Source organism: Arachis ipaensis, chromosome B8, assembly GCF_059453495.1.
Source record: "Arachis ipaensis isolate K30076 ecotype BB chromosome B8, ASM5945349v1, whole genome shotgun sequence".
Taxonomy (NCBI): Eukaryota; Viridiplantae; Streptophyta; class Magnoliopsida; order Fabales; family Fabaceae; genus Arachis; species Arachis ipaensis.
The window spans coordinates 96304695-96330091 of NC_142443.1; the positions used below are offsets into that span (position 1 = coordinate 96304695).

Sequence of the window (25397 nt, forward strand, 5' to 3'; positions counted from 1 at the left end):
ATTCTACTTTTAATTGATGTATTGATTTTAATTCAAGAATTATTTTCGTTCATCATCTTATGAATTTGAGTATATTGTAAAATAGCTCTTTTTCTACATGAATTCTTGTTGATTCTTGGAAAAGTTAACTCACTTGAATAACAACTTGAAAGTAACTCCTCCTAAACTACTAATTACCTGGACTTAACGTGATATGCGATATGTAATCATCTTATATTTGGGTATTTAAGGTTTTTATGGCTAATAAACTAGAATTGGACCTAAACCTTTAATCTTAATTAAGTGACCAAGGAATTAGCAGTTGATTAGGTTAGAGGACACTAATTCACTAAGGAATCAGGGTTTAGTCAATTAAAGTTTGCCATGAATTGAATCTTGCATGATTAAAGTATTTGGTAAGAACTATTAATCCGGAAAAATAAATATCTTTGAAACCTTATCTGTTTTCTCACAAACTTTTCACACCAAATTTACTAATTGCTTTCTTAATTTCTTAATTGTTGTTTGATGCTTTTGAACCCAAAATACTATTTTCTACTTGTCTGACTAAGTGAATCACTCAATTATTTTTGTTTGGTCCATTAATTCTCATGGGATTTACCCTCATTCACCTGAGGTATTACTTGGTACGACCCGATGCACTTGCCGGTTCAGTTGTGGTATTCGAAATTCTGCACTAATCCCGTGTATGGTAGTTCCCGTTCACTTGGGAGATAACCACTTGGGAGTCACTACAAACTTCTAGTTTCTTGGCCCTGATTTCCCTTCCTAGTGTCAATCCAGCCAAGAGGACCTCGTACCCGGCTTGATTGTTGGATATCAGAAATTGGTACTGAATGGATTGTTTAATAGTGTCCTGTTCTCGTTTTCTAGTATTATCGCTACACCTATGGATTTGGTGTTTGATGAGCCATCGACGTAGAGCTCTCATGAATCCGAGGGCTCACTTTTGAGGGTCATTTCAGCAATGAAGTCCGCTATGGCCTTAGCCTTAATCACGTTCCTGGGTTCGAATCTTATCTCATATTGGGATAGCTTGACCGACTAGGCGAGCATCCATCTTGCCAGGTCTGGCTTTTGGAGTACTTGCCTAACAGTCTGGTCCGTTCAGACCGTAACAGGATGGCCTTGGAAGTATTGTCGAAGGTGTCGGGATGCCGTAAGTAGCGTGTAGACTAGTTTTTCGAGTTTAGAGTAGCGCGTTTTGTCATTTTAGAGGACCTTGCTTATGAAGTATATTGGGCTCTGTGTCCTTTGGTCGTCTTCCCAGACGAGTGCCGGTGCTAGCGCCCCTTCCGTTATGAACAAGTAGAGGTATATGGTCTTTCCCGTTCTAGGATTTGAGAGTATGGTAGGTTCTGCTAGGACCCTTTTAAGGTGTTGGAAGGCCTCCTCACACTCGGACTCCCAGTTGAAGCTTATGCCCTTTTCATGAGTTTAAAGAAGGGGATGACTTTTTGGGCCGATGCTCCAAGGAATCGCGAGAGGGCGGCAAGTTGTCCTGTTAGTCTTTGGACATCTTTGAGGTTTGTTGGTTTACTCATCTGGAGGATGGCAACACTTTTTGAGTTTGCTTCACTCTGTGTTGTGTGATCATGAAGCCCAAGAACTTTTTGGCTTCCATCCCGAAAGCGCATTTTGTGGGATTAAGTCGCATTCGGTACTTCCTTAGCGTGCATAGTATAAGTTTTAAATCATCGATGAGCTCCCTGCCGATTTGGATTTTGGCTAGCATGTCGTCGATGTAAACCTCTAGTTTGGTCCCCAAGAGGTATTTAAAAATCTTAGTGACGAGTCTTTGGTAGGTGGCTCCGATATTCTTTAATCCGAAGGGCATGACTGTATAGAAGTACGTGTCTTCTGGGGTTACGAATGCAGTTTTTTTCTCGTCTAGTAAGTACATTGGTATTTGATTGTACCCGGAGTATGCATCCATGAAGCTGAGGTATTGGTGTCCCGAGGTGGTGTCTACTAGCCCATCAATGTTTGGCAGGGGAAAGGCATATTATGGACAAGCTTTGTTTAAGTCCGTGTAGTCGATGCACATTCACCATTTGTCGTTTGCTTTTTACACTAGCACAACATTGGCTAGCCAGGTCGTGTAGGGGAGTTCTCGGATGAAGCCTGCTTCAAACATTGGATGCTCAGTCTATGGACATTTTCCTTCTTCTTTGTGCTACCAGGTTCGCCTTGGGGTTTACGGCTAACCGGTGGGATATTAGCTTTGGATCAATTCCTGACATGTCGGCCGAGATGAACGTAAATAGGTCCTATTTCCTTTCACGAGCTCCACAAGGTCGCCTTTCAGGTCGAAGGGTAGGATTTTGCTGATGAATGTAAATTCATCTTTAGTTTGTCCTATTTGCAGTTTTCCATGTCTCCTTCTAGTTCTAGTCATGGTTGGTCGTGTTGGCGTGCATCGAGGTCGACCAAAAAGATGTCCGCCACGTCTTCGGATCTCTTTCGAATGGCTAGACTGGTGTTGTCGCATTCTAGCGCGACTTCCCAGTCCCAGTGTATCATTCTAATGGTGCCGTTGTCGGCTTGAAAGTTCATGATTAGGAACTAAGTGAATATGACGGCGGATAGATCATTAATTGTCTTCTTTCTGAGGAAGATGTTATAGGCCGTGGAGTCTTTTAGCACCACGAACTCGGAGAGCATGGTCTTCCTCTGGCCTTCAGTACCGATTGTGACCGGTAGCATGATGGAGTCGTCTGGTTTGAGAAAGTTATCTCCGATCCGGTTACTCCGTTGTGATGGCTTTGTAAATTTTTGTTTCGAAGGCTTAGCTTGTTGACAGCACCTCTGAAGAGGATGTTAAAGTCAGCTTCCTATTTTAGTGTCGACTTTAACTTTTCTGGTGTGTCTTTTCCCGTGATTACATTTACTATTATGGTGGGGTTGGTCTCCAGGCTCTCCTGGTGTGCCTGTCGTACCATATTGGGGTTGCGTCCTTCCCGTTCTAGTGATCTCTCTCTTTCAACTTCCTAGGCTCTCAGATAATTTTGGCGAACTCAGGGAGTTTGTCGTCTCGGATAGCATGTTCGAGAGCGTCCTTCAGATCGAAGCAGTATTGGGTCTTGTGTCCGTATCCTCTATGGTAGTCACAGTTAGGCTCTTGTTTTCACCTGTCCATTCCTTTAATTGTCGTGCTTTTGGGGGAATGCCCGGTTCTACTATTTGGTGATAGATTTCTGCGATAGGGGCCAGTAGGGGGGTGTAGTTCCTGAACTTTCCCACCTTGGATGGCCGGTTAGGGGCGGGTGAATTGAAGTGCTCTTTTGGGGTGTCTTTTGGTGGCGGGTTATTCTGAGGTGGGGTACTCCCGTGCTGACGTTTATTGGCGGCCACGACTAGGCTTACCTCTTCGTTGTTTATGTATTCTCTCACGACATTTTGGATTTTATGCATGGTCCAGACTGCCTTGGTGGTGAGGTGCTTTTGAAAGTTGATGACAAGTCATCTTATGCTAGTTTCACAAACATTTTTCTCTTGTTTCATTTAGTTTTTATGCACTTTCTTGCACAATAAGTAAGCAATTGGATTGAAATTTCATGCATTCCCAAAGTCAGTTGAACATGGGTGTTTATGTGCTTTTTCATAAGGTTTTATGCCACTTTTACTAGATGTTATGAATGATGCAAATACCTCATGAATATAGAAAAATTTGAGGCAATGTTTGATTGATTGTAGGAAGAAATGAGGCAAGAAAGAAGCAAGAAAGAAGAGGAGGAAACAAAGTAAAAGAGTGTTGAAGAAGAGAGGGAGATGCAATGTTGGTAGCAACGTTGATCCACCAATGTTGAAGGCAACGTTTTTGGAAAAAAGAAATGGGTGCCAACGTTGCCTCAAACGTGGAAAGCTGCAGAATGCTGGTGCTGGCGTTGGAGGGAACGTTGGAGGTCCAACGCTACCTCCAACGTCTTCGATTTTTTTCAATTCTGGAGCCAGAAAATTTTTGGGTGACGCGTATGCATCGATGATGTGTACGCGTGAAAGTGGAAAATTTCTTAATCCACGCGTAAGCATGAGTCACGCGCACGCGTGAAATGGCAAAATTAACCATTCACGCATACACGTGGGTCACACGTACGCGTGACCACACAAACGTTAGAGGTCCAACACTACCTCAAACGTTGCCTCCAATGTCCGCGATGAGCCACTCAAAAATTGGATTTGAAAAATTGCAATCGACGCGCATGCGTGGACCACGCGTACGCGTGGATATATATTTTGGCCAGACACACCAACGCGTGAGCGACGCATACGCGCAAAACTCCATTTTGACGCGTACGCGTATGCGACGCGCACGCGTGGGTAGAAAAACGTTGGTGCACCAACGTTGAGTCCAACGTTGGCGCCAACGCCCAGCCCTTTGGAAATCCTTTCTCAAGCCAATGTTTGATTCAACGTTTTCTTGCAAACGTTGAGGCCAACGTTGACACCAATACCAGTTTAATTGAGCACCCATGCAGATCAAAAATGGGAATCGCCAATTGCCCTCTTCAACATCACAGAGACCCACTCTTGCTTGCTTCAACAAAGGCCCAATCCAAGGACTTGAAGACCAATTTGGAAAGTGTATAAATAGAAGGAAATTTGATTTATAAGGGAGAGCTAGTCAGTAGGGAATTGGAGCTGTGTAGTTAGCTGCAGATCTGAATTTTTTTCTTTTGTATTTTTCTTCTACATTTTTTTTCTGCAACATTCTGTTTTCTGGTTTTACTTGAGCAATGATGAACTAAACCCCAAATTCATTAGGGGGAGGAGCTCTATTGTTATTCCAATGAATCAATGAATTTCTTCTTCTTCTCAATTCATTTTTGTAGCTATTGGATATCTTCTATTTTGATTTAGAATTCTTCACTCCGGAAGGGGGTTGAATTCAATTGAATGCTTGTGTGAAACTCAGAAGGGGAATCACTTGCATTGGAATTGGAGCTCCATCCTTCACTACTCTCTTGATCAACACCATTCGGAAGGAATTGAGATCTTGAGAGTTAGTGTGGCTCATGGATGAGAGATTTGCACTTAACCTCTTCTCATGAGAATTAGATCAAGGAATTGGCAAGATTGATTGTGATTAGAGAGATTGGATTGCCAAGGAATTGGGATCCAGTCAATTTCAATCTGCCATAGATCTACTCATATGATTGAGAAAGGAGTTGAGACCCATTTGATTGATGAAGGATTAGAAAATCTCCGATCCTTGATGAACCACTTTCGGTGATTTTCTTCACTTAAAACTTCTCTAATTTCAAATTCCATTTGATTTGTCTTGCTGTTTGAATCCCTGCACCCAATTCCCTTTATAATTCCTGCAATTTAAGTTCCTCGCAATTTAGATTCTGCAATTTTACTTTCTTGCACTCTAAGATTCAGTTATTTACATTTCTTGCAATTTAAGTTTCAGCTCTTTTAGATTTCTTGCACTTTAAGATTCAGCAATTTAAGTTTCTTGCCATTTAAGTTTTAGTCAATTTACTTTCAGCAATTTACAATTCTTGCAATTTACATTTTGTCAATCAATTTCAACTCAAATCACCAACTTTTAGCTTAACTAAATTCATCACCTAACTAAAGTTGCTTAATCCATCAATCTCTATGGGATCGACCTCACTCCTGTGAGTTATTACTACTTGATGCGACCCGGTTCACTTTCCAGTTAGTTTGTGTGGAATCAATTTTCTCTCATCAAGTTTTTGGCGCCATTGCCGGGGATTGATTTAGATTAACAATGATTAAGTAAGGTGATAATCTAGATTAAGCATTTTCTTTTGTCTTTATTAAGCACACTAATCATTTGAGATTTTGCTTCTATAAACCATAACCTCACTCTAACAACAGAGTGTTCTGTTTTTGTGTTTTTGGTTTGTTTGGTTGTATGCCAGGAGGGAGAAGAGGTGAATCCACCTCATTTGATTCTAAACCAGAGAGAACATTCTTGAGATTGAGAAGAGAAGCAAAAGGGAAAGGAGTGATTGGAGAAGAAGAATCAGAGGAAGAAGATCAAGAGATGGAAGGTAACATCCCTAACCCACCTGAGGATGTGGCCAACAACAATGGTCAGCCTCAGAGAAGAGTCCTAGCTTTTTACACTACCCCCAACCCAAGGAATTGTGAGAGCAGTATCTTAACCCCTAATGTCCATGCTAATAACTTCGAACTCAAACCTCAATTGATTACCCTGGTCCAGAATAATTGTCAGTATGGAGGAAGTACTGTTGAAGATCCAAACCAACACCTCTCTGTATTTTTGAGAATTTGTGATACTGTCAAAATCAATGGAGTCCACTCTGACATTTATAAACTTCTATTATTCCCATTTTCCCTGAGAGATAAGGCCACACATTGGTTAGAGACCTTTCCTAAAGAAAGCATCACCAATTGGGATGATTTAGTTAGCAAATTTCTAGCCAAATTCTACCCCTCTCAAAGAATCATTAAGCTGAAAACTGATGTGCAAACCTTCAGGCAGTTAGAAGGAGAATCATTGTATGAAGCCTGGGAGAGGTATAAAGCTTTGATCAGAAGGTGTCCAGTGAATGGGTGGAGTTGCAGAATTTCTATGAAGGCTTGACCATAAGTTCAAGGAAAGCTTTAGACTATTCTTCAGGAGGATGCTTGCAAATGATGAAAACTGCTCAAGAGGCATATGATCTAATTGACATGGTAGCCAATAATGAATATTTTTACTCTTCTGAAAGGCAAGAAGCTCCAAAGAGAGGCGTGTTTGAGCTTGAAGGTGTTGATACAATCTTGGCTCAAAATAAAATCATGCATCAGCAACTTCAACAGAAAATTGAAACGATATCAAAGAGGATGGATGGACTACAGCTTGCAGCAGTAAGCACAACTAATCAACCACCAGTTGTGTGGGGACAGCAAGAGAAAAGCTATGAGGAACAGCAGCCTGAACAAGTGCAGTACATGCACAATCAAGGCTCTGGACCAAATGATTTCCATGGAGATACTTACAACTCATCTTGGAGAAACCACCCCAATTTGAAGTGGGGAGAGAACCAGAAACAGCAGCCTTAGCAAAGAAACTCCAACCAAAACAACTTCCAAAACACAAACCACCAAAACCATCAAAATACTAACCAAAATCCATACAGAAAACCATAAAACTACCCACCAAATAATCTATCAACTAACCAAAACAACTTTCATTTACCATCCACATCCCATACTCAGCCACAACCACCCCAAGAATCTCAAAGAATCTCCAACTTGGAGATGATGATGGAGAAAATGATAAAACATCAAGAGTTGGCCAAGAAAAATCATGAAGCTTCACTGAGAAACCTGGAAAGACAGATTGGACAATTGTCCAAACAACCAGCTAAAAAGCCAACCAACTCCTTCCCAAGTGATACCATCCCTAATCCTATAGAAGAATGCAAGGCCATTCAATTAAGAAGTGGAAAGACTTTTGGGAATGATAAAGAAGCTAACAAGAAGCCAGCAGAGGACGACAAGGTTGGTAGCAAGAAAGAAGTGGCAGTAGAGGAGGACAAGCATGATCAAGAGAGTTTCAAAAAGAAGGAGGAAGAGTAACAAGCTTTAAAGAAGGGAAAGCAAGTGATAGAGGAACATTCACAAGAACAGAGGAAGGTGGTGAAACCTTACATCCCTCATCTACCATACCCTCGAAGGTTGCAAAGAGAGCTCAAGGATCAACAATTTCCCAAGTTTCTGGAGGTTTTTAAGAAGCTGGAAATCAACATCCCCCTTGCTGAAGCATTAGAGCAGATGCCTTTGTATGCAAAATTCCTCAAAGAACTCATTAATAAGAAGAGAAGCTAGAATGAAAAGGAGACAGTGATCCTAACCCAAGAGTGTAGTATTGTCATTCAAAAGGGTCTCGCACCAAAACTCAAAGATCTTGGGAGTTTCATCATATCATGCACCATAGGCAAAATGACACTAGAAAAGGCTCTCTGTGATTTAGGAGCCAGCATCAACTTGATGCCTCTCTCATTGATGAAAAAGCTTGCAATAGAGGAAGTCAAACCAACAAGAATGTCACTTCAAATGGCTGATAGATCACTCAAGATACCTAATGGAGTTGTAGAAAACTTGTTGGTGAAGATTGGGGAATTCATCTTCCCTGCTAATTTTGTCATTTTAGACATGGAAGAAGAAGGACACAACTCAATCATCTTGGGGCAATCTTTCTTAGCAACAGAAAGAGCTATCATTGATGTGGAGAAAGGTGAAATGACCGACAGGGTACATGATGAAAAAATGATCATCAATGTCTTTAAAGTGATGCAATTCCCTCCTGAGAAAGAAAAGCATATGAGAGTGGAAATGATAGAAGACTTGGTGGAAGAAGTGTTTGAAACCAACGCCCAGGAGGAACAAGAAGAAGAAATGAGAATTGATCAAGATGTCTGGTACACGAAATCGTGATCACACACTTTTCACACAACTCCGTGCAGCTGACCAGCAAGTGCACTGGGTCGTCCAAGTAATACCTTACGTGAGTAAGGGTCGATCCCATGGAGATTGTCGGCTTGAAGCAAGCTATGGTCATCCTTGTAAATCTCAGTCAGGCGGATTCAAATGTTCATGAGTTTGATAATTAAAATATAATTAAAATAGAAAATAAGATAGAAATACTTATGTAATTCATTGGTAGGATTTCAGATAAGCGTATGAAGATGCTTTGTTCCTTCTGAATCTCTGCTTTCATATTGCCTACATCCAATCATGCATACTCCTTTCCATGGCAAGCTGTATGTTGGGGATTACCATCGTCAATGGCTACCATCCGTTCTCTCAGTGAAAATGGTCCAAATGCGTTGTCACCGCACGGCTAATCATCTGTCAGTTCTCACTCATGTTGGAATAGGATCCATTGATCCTTTTGCGTCTGTCACTACACCCAACACTCGCGAGTTTGAAGCTCGTCATAGTCATCCCATCCCAGATCCTACTCGGAATACCACAGACAAGGTTTAGACTTTCCGGATTTCAAGAATGTTGCCAATTGATTCTAGCCTATACCCCGAAGACTCTGATAGGAGGCTTAGAGATATGCATTCAAGCTCGTTTTCATGTAGAACGGAAGTGGTTGTCAGGCACGCGTTCATAAGTGAGAATGGTGATGAGTGTCACATAATCATCACCATTCATCATGTTGAAGTGCGAATGGATATCTTAGAACAAGAATAAGCTTGGATTGAATAGAAAATAATAGTACTTTGCATTAACAAATGAGGAACAGCAGAGCTTCACACCTTAATCTATGGGGTGTAGAAACTCCACCGTTGAAAATACATAAGTGAAAAAGGTCTAGGCATGGCCGAATGGCTAGCCTCCAAACGTGATCAAGAGATCAAAAGTGATACAAAGACAGTCTCAACAATGATATAAAAATGATCCCTTAACATACAGCTTTCCATGGAAAGGAGTACGCATGATTGGATGAAGGCAATAGGAAAGCAGAGATTCAGAAGGAACAAAGCATCTTCATACGCTTATCTGAAATCCTACCAATGAATTACATAAGTATTTCTATCTTATTTTCTATTTTAATTATATTTTAATTATCAAACTCATGAACATTTGAATCCGCCTTACTGAGATTTACAAGGATGACCATAGCTTGCTTCAAGCCGACAATCTCCGCGGGATCGATCCTTACTCACATAAGGTATTACTTGGACGACCCAGTGCACTTGCTGGTCAGCTGCACGGAGTTGTGTGAAAAGTGTGTGATCACGATTTCGTGTACCAAGATTTTGGCACCGTTGCCGGGGATTGTTCGAGTTTGGACAACTGACGATTCATCTTGTTGCTTAGATTGGGTAATTTTATTTTAGGTTTAAGCTTTCTTATTTCAATTTTCGAAAAAAAATGAATTAATAAATATTTGTTTTCTAAAAATTCATCAAAATTTTTAAGAATAAATTCTAGAGTTTCAGAGATATATTAAAACCTGGCTGGCTGTTAAGCCATGTCTAATATTTTGGACCGAGATTTCCACTTATCTTTAGAAGAGCTTCTTTGGATTTCTCATCAATTTAGCTGTTCTATGCAATGATCTGCTAAAGCTTGGCTGACCATTGGCCATGTCTAGTGTTTTGGACCGAAGCTTTCACTGAAAGCTTGGCTGGCTAGTAAGCCATGTCTAATTCCTGGACTAGAGTTTTAGACTAACATTGCATGATTCCTGGAATTCTCATTAAGAATTTTGAATTCCTTATTTTCTTTTTCCAAATAATTTTCAAAAAAATACAAAAAAATTAATAAAATCATAAAAACAAAAAAAAAATTTGTGTTTTTTGTTTGAGTCTAGTGTCTATTTTTAAGTTTGGTGTCTTGCATATTTTTTTAATTTTCTTGCATTTTTCGAATATATGCATCATGTTCTTCATTGATCTTCAAGTTGTTCTTGATGATATTCCTGGGTCTGATCTTTAAATTCTCTTGTTTTGTGTCTTTTGTTGTTTCTCATATGCATTCTCAATTTGTTAGTGTCTTTGATATAAAAATTTCTAAGTTTGGTGTCTTGCATGCATTGTTTATTTGATCTTAGTTTTTCCATGATTAGTTTCATTTTGTTGTTTCTCATCATTAAAAATTCAAAAAAAATTTCAAAATTATGTCTTTTCAAGTCAATAATATAGAGAATTGAAGATTCAGAACATTCAGTAGAGGAATTACAGAGAAAAAGCTGGGCATTCAAAACGCCCAGTGAGGAAGGAAATCTGGCATTTAAACGCCAGCCAGGGTACCTGGCTGGGCGTTAAACGCCCAAAAGGGTAGTAATTTGGGCGTTAAACGCTATAATGGATACCATTCTAGGCGTTTAACGCCAGCACAGCACAAGGGAGGTAAGTTAGTTTTTAATTCAAATATTTTTCAAATTTTCAAAATTTTTAAAAATCAAATCTTTTTCAAATTTTCATAATTTTTCAAATCAAATCTTTTTCCATTTTTCTTTCACTATTTTCGAAAATCCTTGCTACCAATTAATGATTTGATTCAAAAATTTCAAGTTTGTTACTTCTTTGTTAAGAAAGGTTCAATATTTAAATTTTAGAGTCATATCTTTTAAACATTTTGTTAGCCAAGTCATTAATTTTAAAAATCAAATCTTTTTAAATTGTTTTTCAATCATATCTTCTCAATCACATCTTTTTCAAAATAATTTTCAATCATATCTTTTTGATTGCTAATTTCAAAATCTTTTTCAAAATCACTTAACCACTTTCTCACTTTTAATTTTCGAAAACAATCAACCACTTTTTCAAAATTCCTTTTAATTATGTTTTTATTTTTTTTATTTATTTTGTTTTCGAAAATTTCCCCACCTCCTCACCCTCTTCTATTTAAGGACTAACACTTCTCCTCTATTAGCAATTCGGACTCTTTCCCTCTCTATAAGTTCGAATTCTCCTCTCTACCTCATCCTTCCATTCCTCTTTTCCTCTGACACCTCAAGAAATCTCTATACTGTGACATAGAGGATTCCATACTTTTTTGTTCTCTTCTCTTTCATATGAGCAGGAACAAGGACAAAGGCATTCTAGTTGAAGCTGATCCTGAACCTGAAAGGACCTTGAAGAGAAAGCTAAGAGAAGCTAAAGCACAACTCTCTGGAGAGGACCTAAAAGAAATTTTTGAAAAAGAAAAAGACATGGCAGCCGAAAATAACGACAATGCCAACAATGCAAGGAAGATGCTTGGTGACTTCATTGCACCTTCTTCTGACTTCTGTGGAAGGAGCATCTCAATTCCTGCAATTGGAGTAAACAACTTTGAACTTAAGCCTCAATTAGTTTCTCTAATGCAGCAGAATTGTAAGTATCATGGACTTCCATTGGAAGATCCTCATCAGTTTTTAGCTGAATTCTTGCAAATTTGTGACACTATTAAGACCCATGGGGTTGACCCTGAGGTCTACAGACTTATGCTCTTCCCTTTTGCTGTAAGAGATAGAGCTAGGACATGGTTGGACTCACAACCTAAAGAAAGCCTGAACTCTTGGGAAAAGCTGGTCAATGCTTTCTTTTCCCAAAGTTCTTTTCACCTCAAAAATTGAGTAAGCTTAGAGTGGAAGTCCAAACCTTCAGACAGAAGGAAGGCGAATTCCTCTATGAAGCTTGGAAAAGATACAAGCAGTTGATCAGAAGGTGTCCTTCTGGCATGCTTTCAGAATGGAGCATCATATGCATATTCTATGATGGTCTATCTGAACTGTCCAAGATGTCATTGGACAACTCTGCTGGTGGCTCTCTTCATCTGAAGAAGCCCAGGAACTCATTGAAATGGTTGCAAATAACAAATTCATGTACACTTCTGAAAGAAATCCTGTGAACAATGGGACAACCCAGAAGAAAGGAGTTCTAGAGATTGATACTTTGAATGCCATATTGGCTCAGAATAAAATATTGACTCAGCAAGTCAATATAATTTCTGAGTCTGTCTGGAATGCAAGCAGCAACAGGCAGTACTAAAGAAGCATCTTCTGAAGAAGAAGCTTATGATCTTGAGAACCCTGCAATGGAAGAGGTGAATTACATAGGAGAACCCTATGGAAACACCTATAATCCTTCATAGAGAAATCATCCAAATCTCACATGGAAGGACCAACAGAAGCCTTAACAAGGCTTCAACAACAATAATAGTAGAAGAAATAGGTTTAGCAATAGCAAACCTTTTCCATCATCTTCTCAGCAATAGACAGAGAATTCTGAGCAAAGTCTATCTAGCTTAGCAACCATAGTCTCTGATCTATCTAAGACCACACTAAGTTTCATGAATGAAACAAGATCCTCCATTAGAAATTTGGAGGCACAGGTGGGTTAGCTAAGTAAGAGAATTACTGAAACTCCTCTTAGCACTCTCCCAAGCAATACAGAAGAAAATTCCAAGAGAGAGTGCAAGGCCATAAACACGTCCCACATGGCCGAATGCATGGAGGAGAGAAAAGTAGTGATTTTCACTGAGGGAGACCTCAATGGACATCCACTGGCCTCCAAGGAGTTTCCTAATGAGAAACCAGAGGAATCTGAGGCTCAAATAGAGACCATAGAGATTCCACTGAACCTACTTCTGTCATTCATGAGCTCTGATGAGTATTCTTCCTCTGAAGAGGATGAAGATATTGCTGAAGAGCAAGTTTCTAAGTACCTTGGAGCAATCATGAAGCTAAATGCCAAGTTATTTGGTAATGAGACTTGGGAGGATGAACCCTCCTTGCTCACCAATGAACTGAATGACTTGATTAGGCAGACATTACCTCAAAAGAGACAGGATCCTGGAAAATTTTCAATACCTTGTACCATAGGCAACACGACCTTTGAAAAGGCTCTGTGTGACCTTGGTTCAAGCATAAACCTCATGCCCCTCTCTGTAATAGAGAAGCTAGGAATCCTTGAGGTACAAGCTGCAAGAATCTCACTAGAGATGACAGATGATTCAAGGAAGCAGGCTTATGGACTTGTAGAGGATGTCCTGGTAAAGGTTGAAGGCCTTTACATCCTTTCTGACTTCATAATCCTAGACACTGGGAAGAGTATGGATGAATCCATCATCCTTGGCAGACCTTTCCTAGCCACAGCAAAAGCTGTGATTGATGTTGACAGAGGAAAATTGGTCCTTCAAGTGAATGGGGAGTACCTTGTGTTTAAGGCTCAAGGATCTTCCTCTGTAACCATGGAGAGGAAGCATGAAAAGCTTCTCTCAATGCAGAGTAAAACAGAGCCCCCATATTTAAACTCTAAGTTTGGTGTTGGGAGGCCATCATCATGCTCTGAGTATCTGTGAGGCTCCATGAGAGCCCACTGTCAAGCTATTGACATTAAAGAAGCGCTTGTTGGGAGGCAACCCAATTTTTATTTATCTATGTTAAATTTCTATTTTCTATTGTTATTTTATGTTTTCTTTAGGTTGATGATCATGTGAAGTCATAAAAACAACTGAAAAAGCAAAAATAGAGTGAAAAATAGTATTAAAAATAGCACACCCTGGAGGACAATTTTACTGGCGTTTAAACGCCAGTAAGGGTAGCAAAATGGGCGTTAAACGCCCAGTCTGGCACCATTCTGGGTGTTTAACGCCAGAAAAGGGCACCAGACTGGCGTTTAACGCCAGAAAGGGGCACAAAACTGGCGTTTAACGCCAGAAAGGGGAGAAAAACTGGCGTTTAACTCCAGAAAGGGAAGATAAGCTGGCGTTAAACGCCAGGATTGGCACTCCAAGGGGCGTTTACACACCAACATGGTGCAGGGATGAGAAATCCTTGACACCTCAGATCTGTGAACCCCACAGGATCCCCACCTACCTCAACTCTCTCTCTCTCTCTCTCTCTCTCTCTTCTTCCCCACCCACCATTGACCAATCACCTCAATACCTCTTCCCCAAAAACCCCTCACCTATCAAATCCTACCCTCTTCTCCATAATATCTTTACCAACCAACATCCATCCATCATAAAACCCCACCTACCTCACCATTCAAATTCAAATCCTTTCCCTCCCAAACCCAACCCCTAATACACGAACCCTCCCTTCTCTTTCCACTCCTATATAAACCCCTCTTCACTCCTTCATTTCCACATATCACAAACACTACTTCTTCCCCTTGGCCGAACCACTAAACCCCCTCCATCTCCTATATTTCTTCTTCTTCTACTCCCTTCTTTCTTCTTTTGCTCGAGGACGAGCAAACCTTCTAAGTTTGGTGTGGTAAAAGTGTTGCTTTTTGTTTTTCCATAACCACTTATGGCACTTAAGGCCGGAAAAACCTCTAGAAAGAGGAAAGGGAAGGCAAAAGCTTCTACCTCCGAGTCATGGAAGATGGAGAGATTCACCTCAAAGGTCCATCAAAACCACTTCTATGAAGTTGTGGCCAAGAAGAAGGTGATCCCTGAGGTCCTCTTCAAGCTTAAAAAGAGTGAATATCCGGAGATCCGACATGAGATTCAAAGAAGAGGTTGGGAAATTCTCACCAACCCCATTCAACAAGTCGGGATCTTAATGGTTCAAGAGTTCTATGCCAATGCATGGAGTACCAAAAACCATGATCAAAGTGTGAACCCGGACCCAAAGAATTAGCTTACAATGGTCCAGGGAAAATACTTAGATTTCAGTCCAGAAAATGTAAGGTTGGCATTTAACTTGCCAATTATGCAAGGAGATGCATGCCCCTACACTAGAAGGGTCAACTTTGATCAAAGGTTGGACCAAGTCTTTATGGACATTTGTGTGGAAGGCGCTCAATGGAAGAGAGATTCAAGAGGAAAGCCAGTTCAACTAAGAAGGCTTGACCTCAAGCCAGTGGCTAGGGGATGGTTGGAGTTCATCCAATGCTCAATCATTCCTACTAGCAACCGGTCTGAAGTTACTATAGACCAGGCTATCATGATCCATAGCATCATGAATGGAGAGGAAGTAGAAGTTCATGAGGTTATATCCCTAGAACTCTACAAGGTGGCGGACAAGTCCTCTACTTTGGCAAGGTTAGCCTTCCCTCATCTCATTTGTCACCTCTGTAATTCAGCTGGAATTAACATAGAGGAAGACATCCTCATTGATGAGGACAAGCCCATCACTAAGAAAAGGATGGAGCAAACAAGAGAGCCCACTCATGGACAAGAGCATGAGGAAATTCTTCATCATGAAATCCCTGAGATGCCTCAAAGGATGCACTTTCCTCCACAAAATTATTGGCAGCAAATTAACACCTCCCTAGGAGAATTAAGTTCCAACATGGGACAACTAAGGGTGGAGCACCAAGAGCATTTCATCCTCCTCCATGAAATTAGATAAGACCAAAGAGTCATGAGGAAGGAGCAACAAAGGCAAGGAAGAGACATTGAGGAGCTAAAGCACTCCATAAGATCTTCAAGAGGAAGAACAAGCCGCCTTCAATACAAGGTATCCACTTAATATCAAGGACCTTTTTGACTTATAATAAAAATTTTAGGGGACCTATTTGACTTTAAAACGCTGAATTTTTGATAATCAGGAAACAAAGGAGGGGATGTATCTATACCCTTAAAACGGCGTCGTTTGGCATTGTCCCAAAACGTTTGTCGTTTTAGCCACGTGTCCAAGGACTAATGTGTCTTGAGCACGACGCAAGTGGCTTTACCTGACACGTCACACCTACAACCTCCACGTAGGAGAAAGAGTGTCGTGTTAACCGGTTCAACCTGACTTGGGGACCTATATGACATATATCTAGTAATCTTGGGGACTCGGGACCTAGTTAATTTTTCTGAGGGACAAATCTGTCGGACCGCCAAATCTTTGGGGACATATTTTGGGTATTACTCTAATTTCATTAAAGAAATAAAAGAACAATAATCAATAACAATAAAGAATGGAACCAACCTGACACGGATGTTCCATTCTTGAGGAGTTGATGGTGTAGATAAAGAGTGGTTGAGTGCAGGGAGGTCCTTCTGTACATGGAGGACAATGGCATTGATGCATGCTGCTGCTGTGTGTGGAGGACTACGGCGATTGTTGGTGCGTGGAGGATGACAGTAGCTACTGGTGTGTGGTGCCGTGGAGGAGGACGGAGAGAGAAGTGCTTCGAGGATGGGGAGAGGTCGCATCGCCGCAGGGCGTGAGTCAGAGTGCTATGAGGTGGCATCGATGGCAGAGAAGAGGGAGAAGTTTCATCGCTGTGAGAGACGCTATGGGAGTGAATAGGGAGTGGATGTTCTCAATTTTTGGGAAAAGGATAAAATGATCCTTGAGTTTTTAGTCAGTGGACACTTAAGTTCTTGAGGATTTGAAAATACATTTAAGTCTCTAATCTCCTTAAAATTTGGGCACATCAATCTTTGGGTTTAATTTGTCCCATTTTAAAAACTCTTCCGCATGTGCATCTGTATCGGCCAGATTAGTATAACGGGAGTCACGTTTGATTTTTTTCGTTGGGTTTGACAGACCCAAGTAAACAGAGGGATTGATGTGTCTAGATTTTGAGAAATTTAGAAACTTAAATGTATTTTCAAATCTTTGAGAACTTAAATGTTTGTGGGCCAAAATTTCAAGGACCTGTTTGTCCTTTTCTCCAATTATTTTTCCATTGTTGAGTTAAGTGTAATTTTTTACCATTTAGTATCTTTTCTCACATGGTTTTTTGTTGTCTCACCTAAAAAATATAAGGTAAAAAATCACATTTTATCAAATAATTAAAAAAAAATTGAGAGAATCTATTGCCGTCTGTAGTACTAAAGAGGAAATTAAGTCATTTGGTTTGGGAGTTTTTGATTTGGGGTAGAGTGTTTTATTTAAGATTTTTTTAAAAAATGATTTGGTATATTAATGGTCAAACCAATAATCCTTAAAAAGTGTAGCTATGGGCTTTTGTTGGCCACGCTTTTAAAGTATGACAATAAAAAACACGGTTTATATCATATTCAGCTCACATTCGCTTCAAAACTAAACATAAATTATTTATACTAATAAAAAAAAGCCTTTACGACTTAGATAAAGTAAAATTAATACAAAGTAAAATTAATACATAACACAAATTTACTATATATCCTAAACAATATAAAATTTGTATTCTCTTTTTATAGTTAACTAATTAATATACTTAATCTACTATTTCTCCTTGTTCCTACATCATTTGATTAAGATGTTTACAAGCTTTTTTAATTTGACCCCAAGTTATTATGAAAGATCACAGAGTCAAGAATCATCAATTATATAATCATTATACTACTCTAATTGATAATAAATATTTTATATTTCTTTCTTGATCATCTAGTAATTAAATCAATATATATATTCATTCAAGTACATCAAAAGGCAACTATATGATATAATATAAATAGATTGTACATATCCATTATTCATTACAATATTATAACAATCTAACCCTAAACATTTCTCTACTGATATTTGGCGAGCATTGACAGAGAACAATAAAATGAGAATTATGAAGATGGTAATAATAATAAATTTTGTAAGCATATTATTGCCATTGTGCATAGTAGCTATGGTAGCTGATGAGGCAGAGTCTCCAGAAGAGTATTTGAGAGGCCACAACACTGCACGAGTAAGCGTTGGGGTTCCTCCGCTGAAGTGGGATGTGAAACTAGAAAAAATAGCTCAGAAGTTGATGAATGAATACCTCACAATCTGCCAGGGAATATTTGTGCCATCCAAGCCCTCTATGTACGGCAAGAATCTTGCGTGGCATGTGAAACCTGAACACTATACAGCAGCAAAAGCGATAGCAGAGTGGGTGGAACAGAAAAAGTACTACGACCATAAATCCAACTCGTGTATTGGTGGTAAGTGTGAATGCTACACTCAAGTTGTTTGGAGAGAAACTACTCATGTTGGATGCGCTAAACTTAAGTGCCCAAAGAGACTATGCATGTTTCTTATTGGCGGGTGCACTCTTATTGGTTGTCTTTATAGTCCTAAAGGAAACGTTGAAGGCCATCGTCCTTTCTAGTTAATTACAACCACTGTTCTATGCACCAATTTTTGTCTACATTTTTTGTTATACACCTTTTACTTTTCGTTAAAAAAAAAAGAAAACAATTATAATAAAATATATAAAAATGGTACAAATATAATGTCTCTTTTAATATTACTTACTAAATAGTAATCTACCGTACCAAGAAATAAGGACATGATCGAATAAAGCAAAGTAAAGATTACTACATCAAATAACAATGATATTTAAGAGCCAAAAGAAAATCAACCTAAAATAAAATTATTTTATCTTGTACTATTTAATAATTATCAGTTATCTTATTTTATATTTATTAATTATTATTAAAATAATTAAATAATATTAAATATAATAAATATATAAAGAATGCTAGTGGCCAGCAGATTTTGTAATTTGCAGCCTTCAATTACCTATGATTAATGTTTTAATGGTGTGAAATTACATCTAATGATGTGAGATTATTCATTTTCTTTTTGCTGATTAAATGCTGCCAAATTTTAATAAAAATGCTGATCTCCTAGATTTTCTCTTAAAAAAATTATATGTATATATAAAAATATAGATGTTAAGCTAAACAAAGAAATATTAATTTTTTTCGTTTATAACATGATAAAGATTAAGCCTAGCTGGTGATTCTTATTCTCGTGATGATGGCATTATTGCTACCGGTAATAGCACTGTGAGGAACTATATCAGCAATAACTTGTTCAGTGATTTGTATATTATTATGCCATTCCCAAATGCATAACTGAGAAACGGATTAATGATAAAATTTATGGCCTCCAAGAAGTTACATGCAGATGTGTTAAGTATTCTATAGAACACAGGTCAAGGATGGATAATGTGTATAGAACTATTACAGCTATGTAGAAAAGTTACAAACCCTAGGGTGACTCAGATGAAAAGCTGAATCTATGCAGCTATTAAACAATAGTAGATATATAACGTACGTAATATATATCTACATCTTTTAGGTGTATACATCTCATGAAAAACATATTCTAAATTTAACTTATTTAGTTTAACACCTATAATTTTGTATATATAATATCTAAAATTATATATATTTATTATATTTAATATTATATATTTATTTTAGAGATAATTAATAAATAAAAAATAAAAAATAAAATAATAAATAAAATCTTAAAAATTTACGCTTTTGGCAAATTAATTCTTTAAAAACATACTAATAAAGTCCTCCAAAATAGTATATATATGTGGATACATTACCTTCAAATTAACCTCTATGATTAGAGTAAAAAGTCTTAATTTAAATTAATTTTTTCACATTTATTATCCTAAAAGATTTTATTGGTACATACTTTTTTTTCTTTAGAAACTGATCTATTCGAAATATAAATTTTTAAAAATTTATTTGTCACTTTACTCTAAAATAAAATATTTTAAACTGATTTAGGTTAATTTTTATTGTTTCCTAAATATTTTTATTAGCTCGTATGATACAAAATAAACAGATGTGCATAAAAAATTTTGAAATTATTTCTGATCGAATTTAATATACAACTATGGTAATAAAACCTAACCATTACAAAAAGTAATTCTCAAGTATATAAATGAAGGTTTATTACTTCTAATTAGCAACGACGACGACTTCACGTTGAGTGATGATGGTGACGTGATGCGCATAAACTAGTTATGCCACGATTTAGGAAATTGCACGATCGACAAAATTCCTTCCGGCAAGTGCACCGGTTATCGTCAAGTAAAAACTCACAATATTTCTTGCAATTTAAGATTCTTGCAATTTACATTTCTTGCCCTTTAAGTTACTTGCAATTTTACTTTTTGCACTTTATAATTCCTGCAAGTTTACATTCTGTTGGCTTCAATTGTCACTCAAATCACTCAATGTTAGCTTGACTAAACTAATCACCCACTAAAGTTGCTTGATCCATCAATCCCTGTGGGATCGACCTCACTCCCGTGAGTTTTATTACTTGATGCGACCCGGTGCACTTGCCGGTGAGTTTTGTGTCGGATCGTTTTCCGCACATCAAGTTTTTGGCGCCGTTGCCGGGGATTGAATAGATTGACAATGATTAAGTGAGGTGGTGGTCTAGATCAAGCATTTTCTTTATTTTTGTTCTCTGTTTTAGATTGAAACCAAGGTGTTTGAGTTTATGCCTCCCTAAGAAATTCTCATCTTTGATATGAGTAATTTCAATTTTCAATGGTGTTGTGCTTTCCAAAATTCAAATGGAGTTCAACTCATCTTATGATCAAACAAATTTTATGGGATATTACCCACCATCACCAATCTCTAATGGTGGCTGAAAATATCACCAAGAAAATACGAATTCTAAGCACTCCAATCCATGGAGATTTGCTTCAGAGACACAAGATGAGCAGGAGAATCATATGGGATACCAACCACCACTACAAAATAATTCAAATTATTATCCTCATGGTAGATGGGAGTATCACCAAAGAATGAAAGAGCATCCACCCTCACGTCCCAGTTTCTCATTTAAAAGTTTTTCATCACTTGATTATGCCTCAACACAAAGTTTCCTCCAAAATCCATACCAGTCATCCCATCAATCACACAACTCATTCCACACCCCTCAACACAACTTCACCACAACACATTCACGTCACCAAAATTACTCTCAACCTTCATCTCTTGAATTAACAGATGAGGAATACCTTGAAGCCATTGAAATACAGAGAAAACTAGTGGAAAGATACACAAAATCCCCATCTTGGAAAGAAACCATCCTCAAGAAGATGAATGGGCCCTTAGAGCAAACAAAGAGGAACTTAGAACCATCAAACAGTAAGGATGAAGACAAATCTATGGGTGAGGAAGTGGAAAAGAAAGATGAGGAAGCCTCTGTGTCAAGAGAAATTTCAATGAAAAATGAGGTAGAGGAAACATTTGAACCTGACCTTGCATATTCACAGAAGCCACTTGAGATGACAAGAGAACATGAAAAACAAAATGGCTCAATAATTGGATCCATGATTGAAAGATATGAAAAGGAGATGAAGAAATGTTGGGAAGATCAACAAACCTCCTTCATGAAAGAGCTATTAAAACAAATATTGAGTGTAAAAGAGGAAGTGGAAGAGCAAGAAAATAAGAAAGACAACCAAAGAATTCCAAACTCAAGTGAAGCAGAGAAGTACACAGAGGAAGAGCTCACAGAACCACCATTGCAAGAGGCTCTTGATGAAAAGAAGACTCTAACAATCACACAACCACCAAGACTTGGATTCAAGAAAGTGAAGGCAATTAACAAAAGCACCGAGAAGAGGATTGTGACCAAGCTACAAAGGACAACATTCAAGAGAAGGTCAACTGCAAACAATCCTTCCCCTGAACTAGCAAGTAAGCTCAATCAAGCTGTATACAAAAGGAGGCTTGCTGAGGAGAGACTAAGAAAGGGGACAACAGCTGAAACTTTCCTCCCCTTGAGGTCATTCCTCTTAACCAACTGGAAGAAGAGGAAGAAAGTGAAGAACAACATGTCAAGCTAGTGACAATAAAGAAGCGCTTGTTGGGAGGCAACCCAACCTGAGGTAATTTTCTCTTCATAGCTAATTTAATAAAAGAGTTGAGTAGATTTCTCTGTATTGCAAAGAGCTAAGTTTGGTGTTGCACACCAAAATAGTTAAGGGGTGAATGTTAGATGCTAAGTTTGGTGTTCCACCAAAAATTTCATTAAGAACACATTGCACCCTCAGCATGATCAGTATCGGCTCCAAACCATCAGAGAAACTGCTTAACAATTGTCATGTTTCTAGTTTTTGGTTCTTCAATTTAATTTACATTAAGCTTGCTGCAAATCTCATTTACATTTCCTGCACAATTTTAAATTCCTCTGCAATTGCTCTAAATTCTGATTCACTGAAATTTTGCTTCTCTATTTACATTGCTCTCAGTTTACTTTCCAGCAATTTAAATTTCCAGTTGCGTAATCTATTGTTCTTTTTAATTTCCAGCACCTACTCCCCTTTAATTTCATGCAATTTACATTTCTTGCAATTTAAGATTCTTGCAATTTACATTTCTTGCCCTTTAAGTTACTTGCAATTTTAATTTCTGCACTTTATAATTCCTGCAAGTTTACATTCTGTTGGCTTCAATTGTCACTCAAATCACTTAATGTTAGCTTGACTAAACTAATCACCCACTAAAGTTGCTTGATCCATCAATCCCTGTGGGATCGACCTCACTCCCGTGAGTTTTATTACTTGATGCGACCCGGTGCACTTGCCGGTGAGTTTTGTGTCGGATCGTTTTTCGCACATCAAGTTTTTGGCGCCGTTGCCAGGAATTGATTAGATTGACAATGATTAAGTGAGGTGGTGATCTAGATCAAGCACTTTTTCTTTATTTTTCTCTAATTTTGACTAACCCACTAACTGTTTGAATTTTTGCTTAAGCTAACTAAAACTTCATTCTAGCAGTAGATTGAAGTGTCACTGGTTTGAGTGTTTCTTATGTTCTGCTTGTATGTCAGGTACAAGAAGAACCACACCCACCAATCATGAATCAAAACAAACAGCTATACCAGCAAACTCAGCAACAATTGGAGTCAATAGCTAGACAGATTGATTTTTTACATTCTGCCACAGTGAATGCACAATTTCCACCATGGAAGCCACATTCTTATCTAAGAATGAGGGAATCTCAGCATCAGGAACAAAGGGACTTCAACTATAACAATCCCAACTTCCCAAACCTGCAAAAACACCACCATACAATCAACAATCACTACATACCACCACACTACCCACTCTTCCAACCCCAGATACCTCACAACCAACAAATTTCACAACACTTTCATAGGATCACCAATGTGGAGATCTTAATAGAGAGAATGATGGAGCATCAAGAGGAGATAACACAGAACCAGGAAACCTCACTTAGAAGAATTGAGAGGCAAATGCAGTAACTGGCTAAGAACCTCACAGAAATGGGTGAGAAGAGGGCTGAAGGAAAAGAATCAATCATCCAGGATGAGCATCACACAGCAAAACCTCACTTAGGAGGAAGCCAGAGGCAACAGAAGTCTCAACTTCCATGAGCACAGAATGAAGGACTGTCAAGCTAGTGACAATAAAAGAGCGCTTGTTGGGAGGCAACCCAACTGGAGGTAACTATCTTTTCATATCTATATCAATAAAAAGGTTAATTAGTTTTATCTATATTGCAAGAAGCTAAGTTTGGTGTTGCACACCAAAACAACATAAGGAAGAATGAAGGATTCTAAGTTTGGTGTTCCACCAAAATCCCATCATAAAACACATTCTCACTTTCTGCATAATGCTAGCTTCAAGCATTTAGATAAACTGGACAACTATGCTGCCGTTTCCTAAGTTTCCAGTTTTGTCAATTTTGAAAAAGAAAAAGAGTTTTACACATGGTTAATCTGATGCACAAGGACCATTGGCAAGGTACTAAGTTTGGTGTTCCCACACCAAAGTAAGTTCAAAAGCCAACAAATAAATCATGCATGCTAACCATTTTTCAAGTGCTTGGGGAACAAGCAACTTTCAATATCACTGCAGGGTACCATACAAACTTTTGGAAGGATTAAGCATCATCTATCAAAAGGAAGAGAGAGGAATGTAAAGATCGGCAATGATGATGAGGAAGAGGAAAGCAAGCGAACTCCAAAAGGTTGTATTGTTCAGTGATTATTTTGTATCAGATGCTGCTAAATTGAAAGTTACATAATACCCCTGCCTGCCTGCATAGCATAGTTTTTCTGTAATTCAATAACTATGATGCTTGACTATTCACAACATTTTTCTCTTCAAAACTTGTTTGCACTCAATGTTCAAAAATGCATCACATGAAAGTTCTTTGAAAAGAAGGATTGAGGAATTAAACAATTTTGAGACAAGCAAAAGATTAGGAGAAGTGGTGGTTCTAGTTGTATGATTATGTATTGAGGTTGCATGCTTGTGAAAACTTGCATGGGAGCTCATAGGCAGGACATGAAGTTCAAAGAAGTATTGTGGAGATTCTCAAAAATCTATTGATCCAAGAAGCAGCAAACAAAACAAAAAAAAATAAAGAAAATACAAAAGCAAAAAGAACATGGCCCAAGGCTCTGAGCATCAATTACTAGGCAGAAAAAGAAAGAAGAAATAAAACTCAAAGAGTTGTTAGCCTAGTAAATGCTTGTGGTTGAGTTGTGTCAAAGAAAGAGGCTTGAGCAAGTAAATCCTTAGGGGTGCTTTAACACCTAATACCTTAAAACCAACTGGTTTAGGAGTATTGATTGAAAGCTTATCTAAAGAGCCGCTTTGAGACATGACACTTAGAGTCGAGGCCAAAGCACAGAAACTATAAGCTGCTTCAAGGTGACTACATATAAAGAGATCTCCATGATACCATTTGGATGAAAATCCTAAGACCTAAGACTCCCAATATGTGAGGACTAGTAAGCACTAAAGCCCTTGTATGAGCATATAATTTAGAGTTCACCCCACTGTTACTTGATCACTTCACTCACAGGACTTTACAAGTTGTTTTTCAATCCATCTTAAATGAAAGAACCATTGAGCATAATTCATTTCTTGCTTGGGGACAAGCAAGCTTTAAGTTTGGTGTTGTGATGACAAGTCATCTTAGCCTAGTTTCACTAGCCTTTTTCTTTTGTTTTCAATTGAATTATGCACTTTCTTGAGCCATAAGCAAGCCAATTGGGTAGATTTTCATGTTTCCTTTGATTTAATCAACCATAGATGAATTAATGGAATTTCATGAGGTTTTATGCTATAATTGTCATATATTATGAAAGAATGAATATCTCATGATTTTGAGCATAGCTTTGATGTATTTGGTTGATTAATGATAGGTGAAGAAAGCTTGGAGAAAGGTTGAAGCAAGAAGGAATGGCTAGGAGGAAGAGAGAACAAAAAGTTTGAGCAAAAGTTTGCCTCAAACTTTAGCTCAAACTTTTGGAA

The 25397-nt window shown here is 38.3% G+C and overlaps 2 protein-coding genes across 2 annotated transcripts; both read left to right on the forward strand.

Moving 5' to 3' along the window:
* The first annotated feature begins 7926 nt into the window (after window positions 1-7926).
* LOC107611173 (uncharacterized) lies at window positions 7927-8421 on the forward strand. The gene has a single exon (XM_016313127.1). It carries the CDS (start codon window positions 7927-7929, stop codon window positions 8419-8421), a length of 495 nt encoding a protein of 164 aa, XP_016168613.1.
* Window positions 8422-17981: 9560 nt separating this feature from the next.
* Window positions 17982-18446, forward strand: LOC107611174 (pathogenesis-related protein 1B-like). Its single transcript, XM_016313128.2, has one exon. It carries the CDS (start codon window positions 17982-17984, stop codon window positions 18444-18446), a length of 465 nt encoding a protein of 154 aa, XP_016168614.2.
* Window positions 18447-25397: the final 6951 nt, after the last annotated feature.

Coding starts and splice junctions, on each gene's coding strand:
- LOC107611174 (XM_016313128.2), top strand. CDS start 17,982: ATGGTAGCTGATGAGGCAGAGTCTCCAGAAGAGTATTTGAGAGGCCAC.
- LOC107611173 (XM_016313127.1), top strand. CDS start 7,927: ATGACACTAGAAAAGGCTCTCTGTGATTTAGGAGCCAGCATCAACTTG.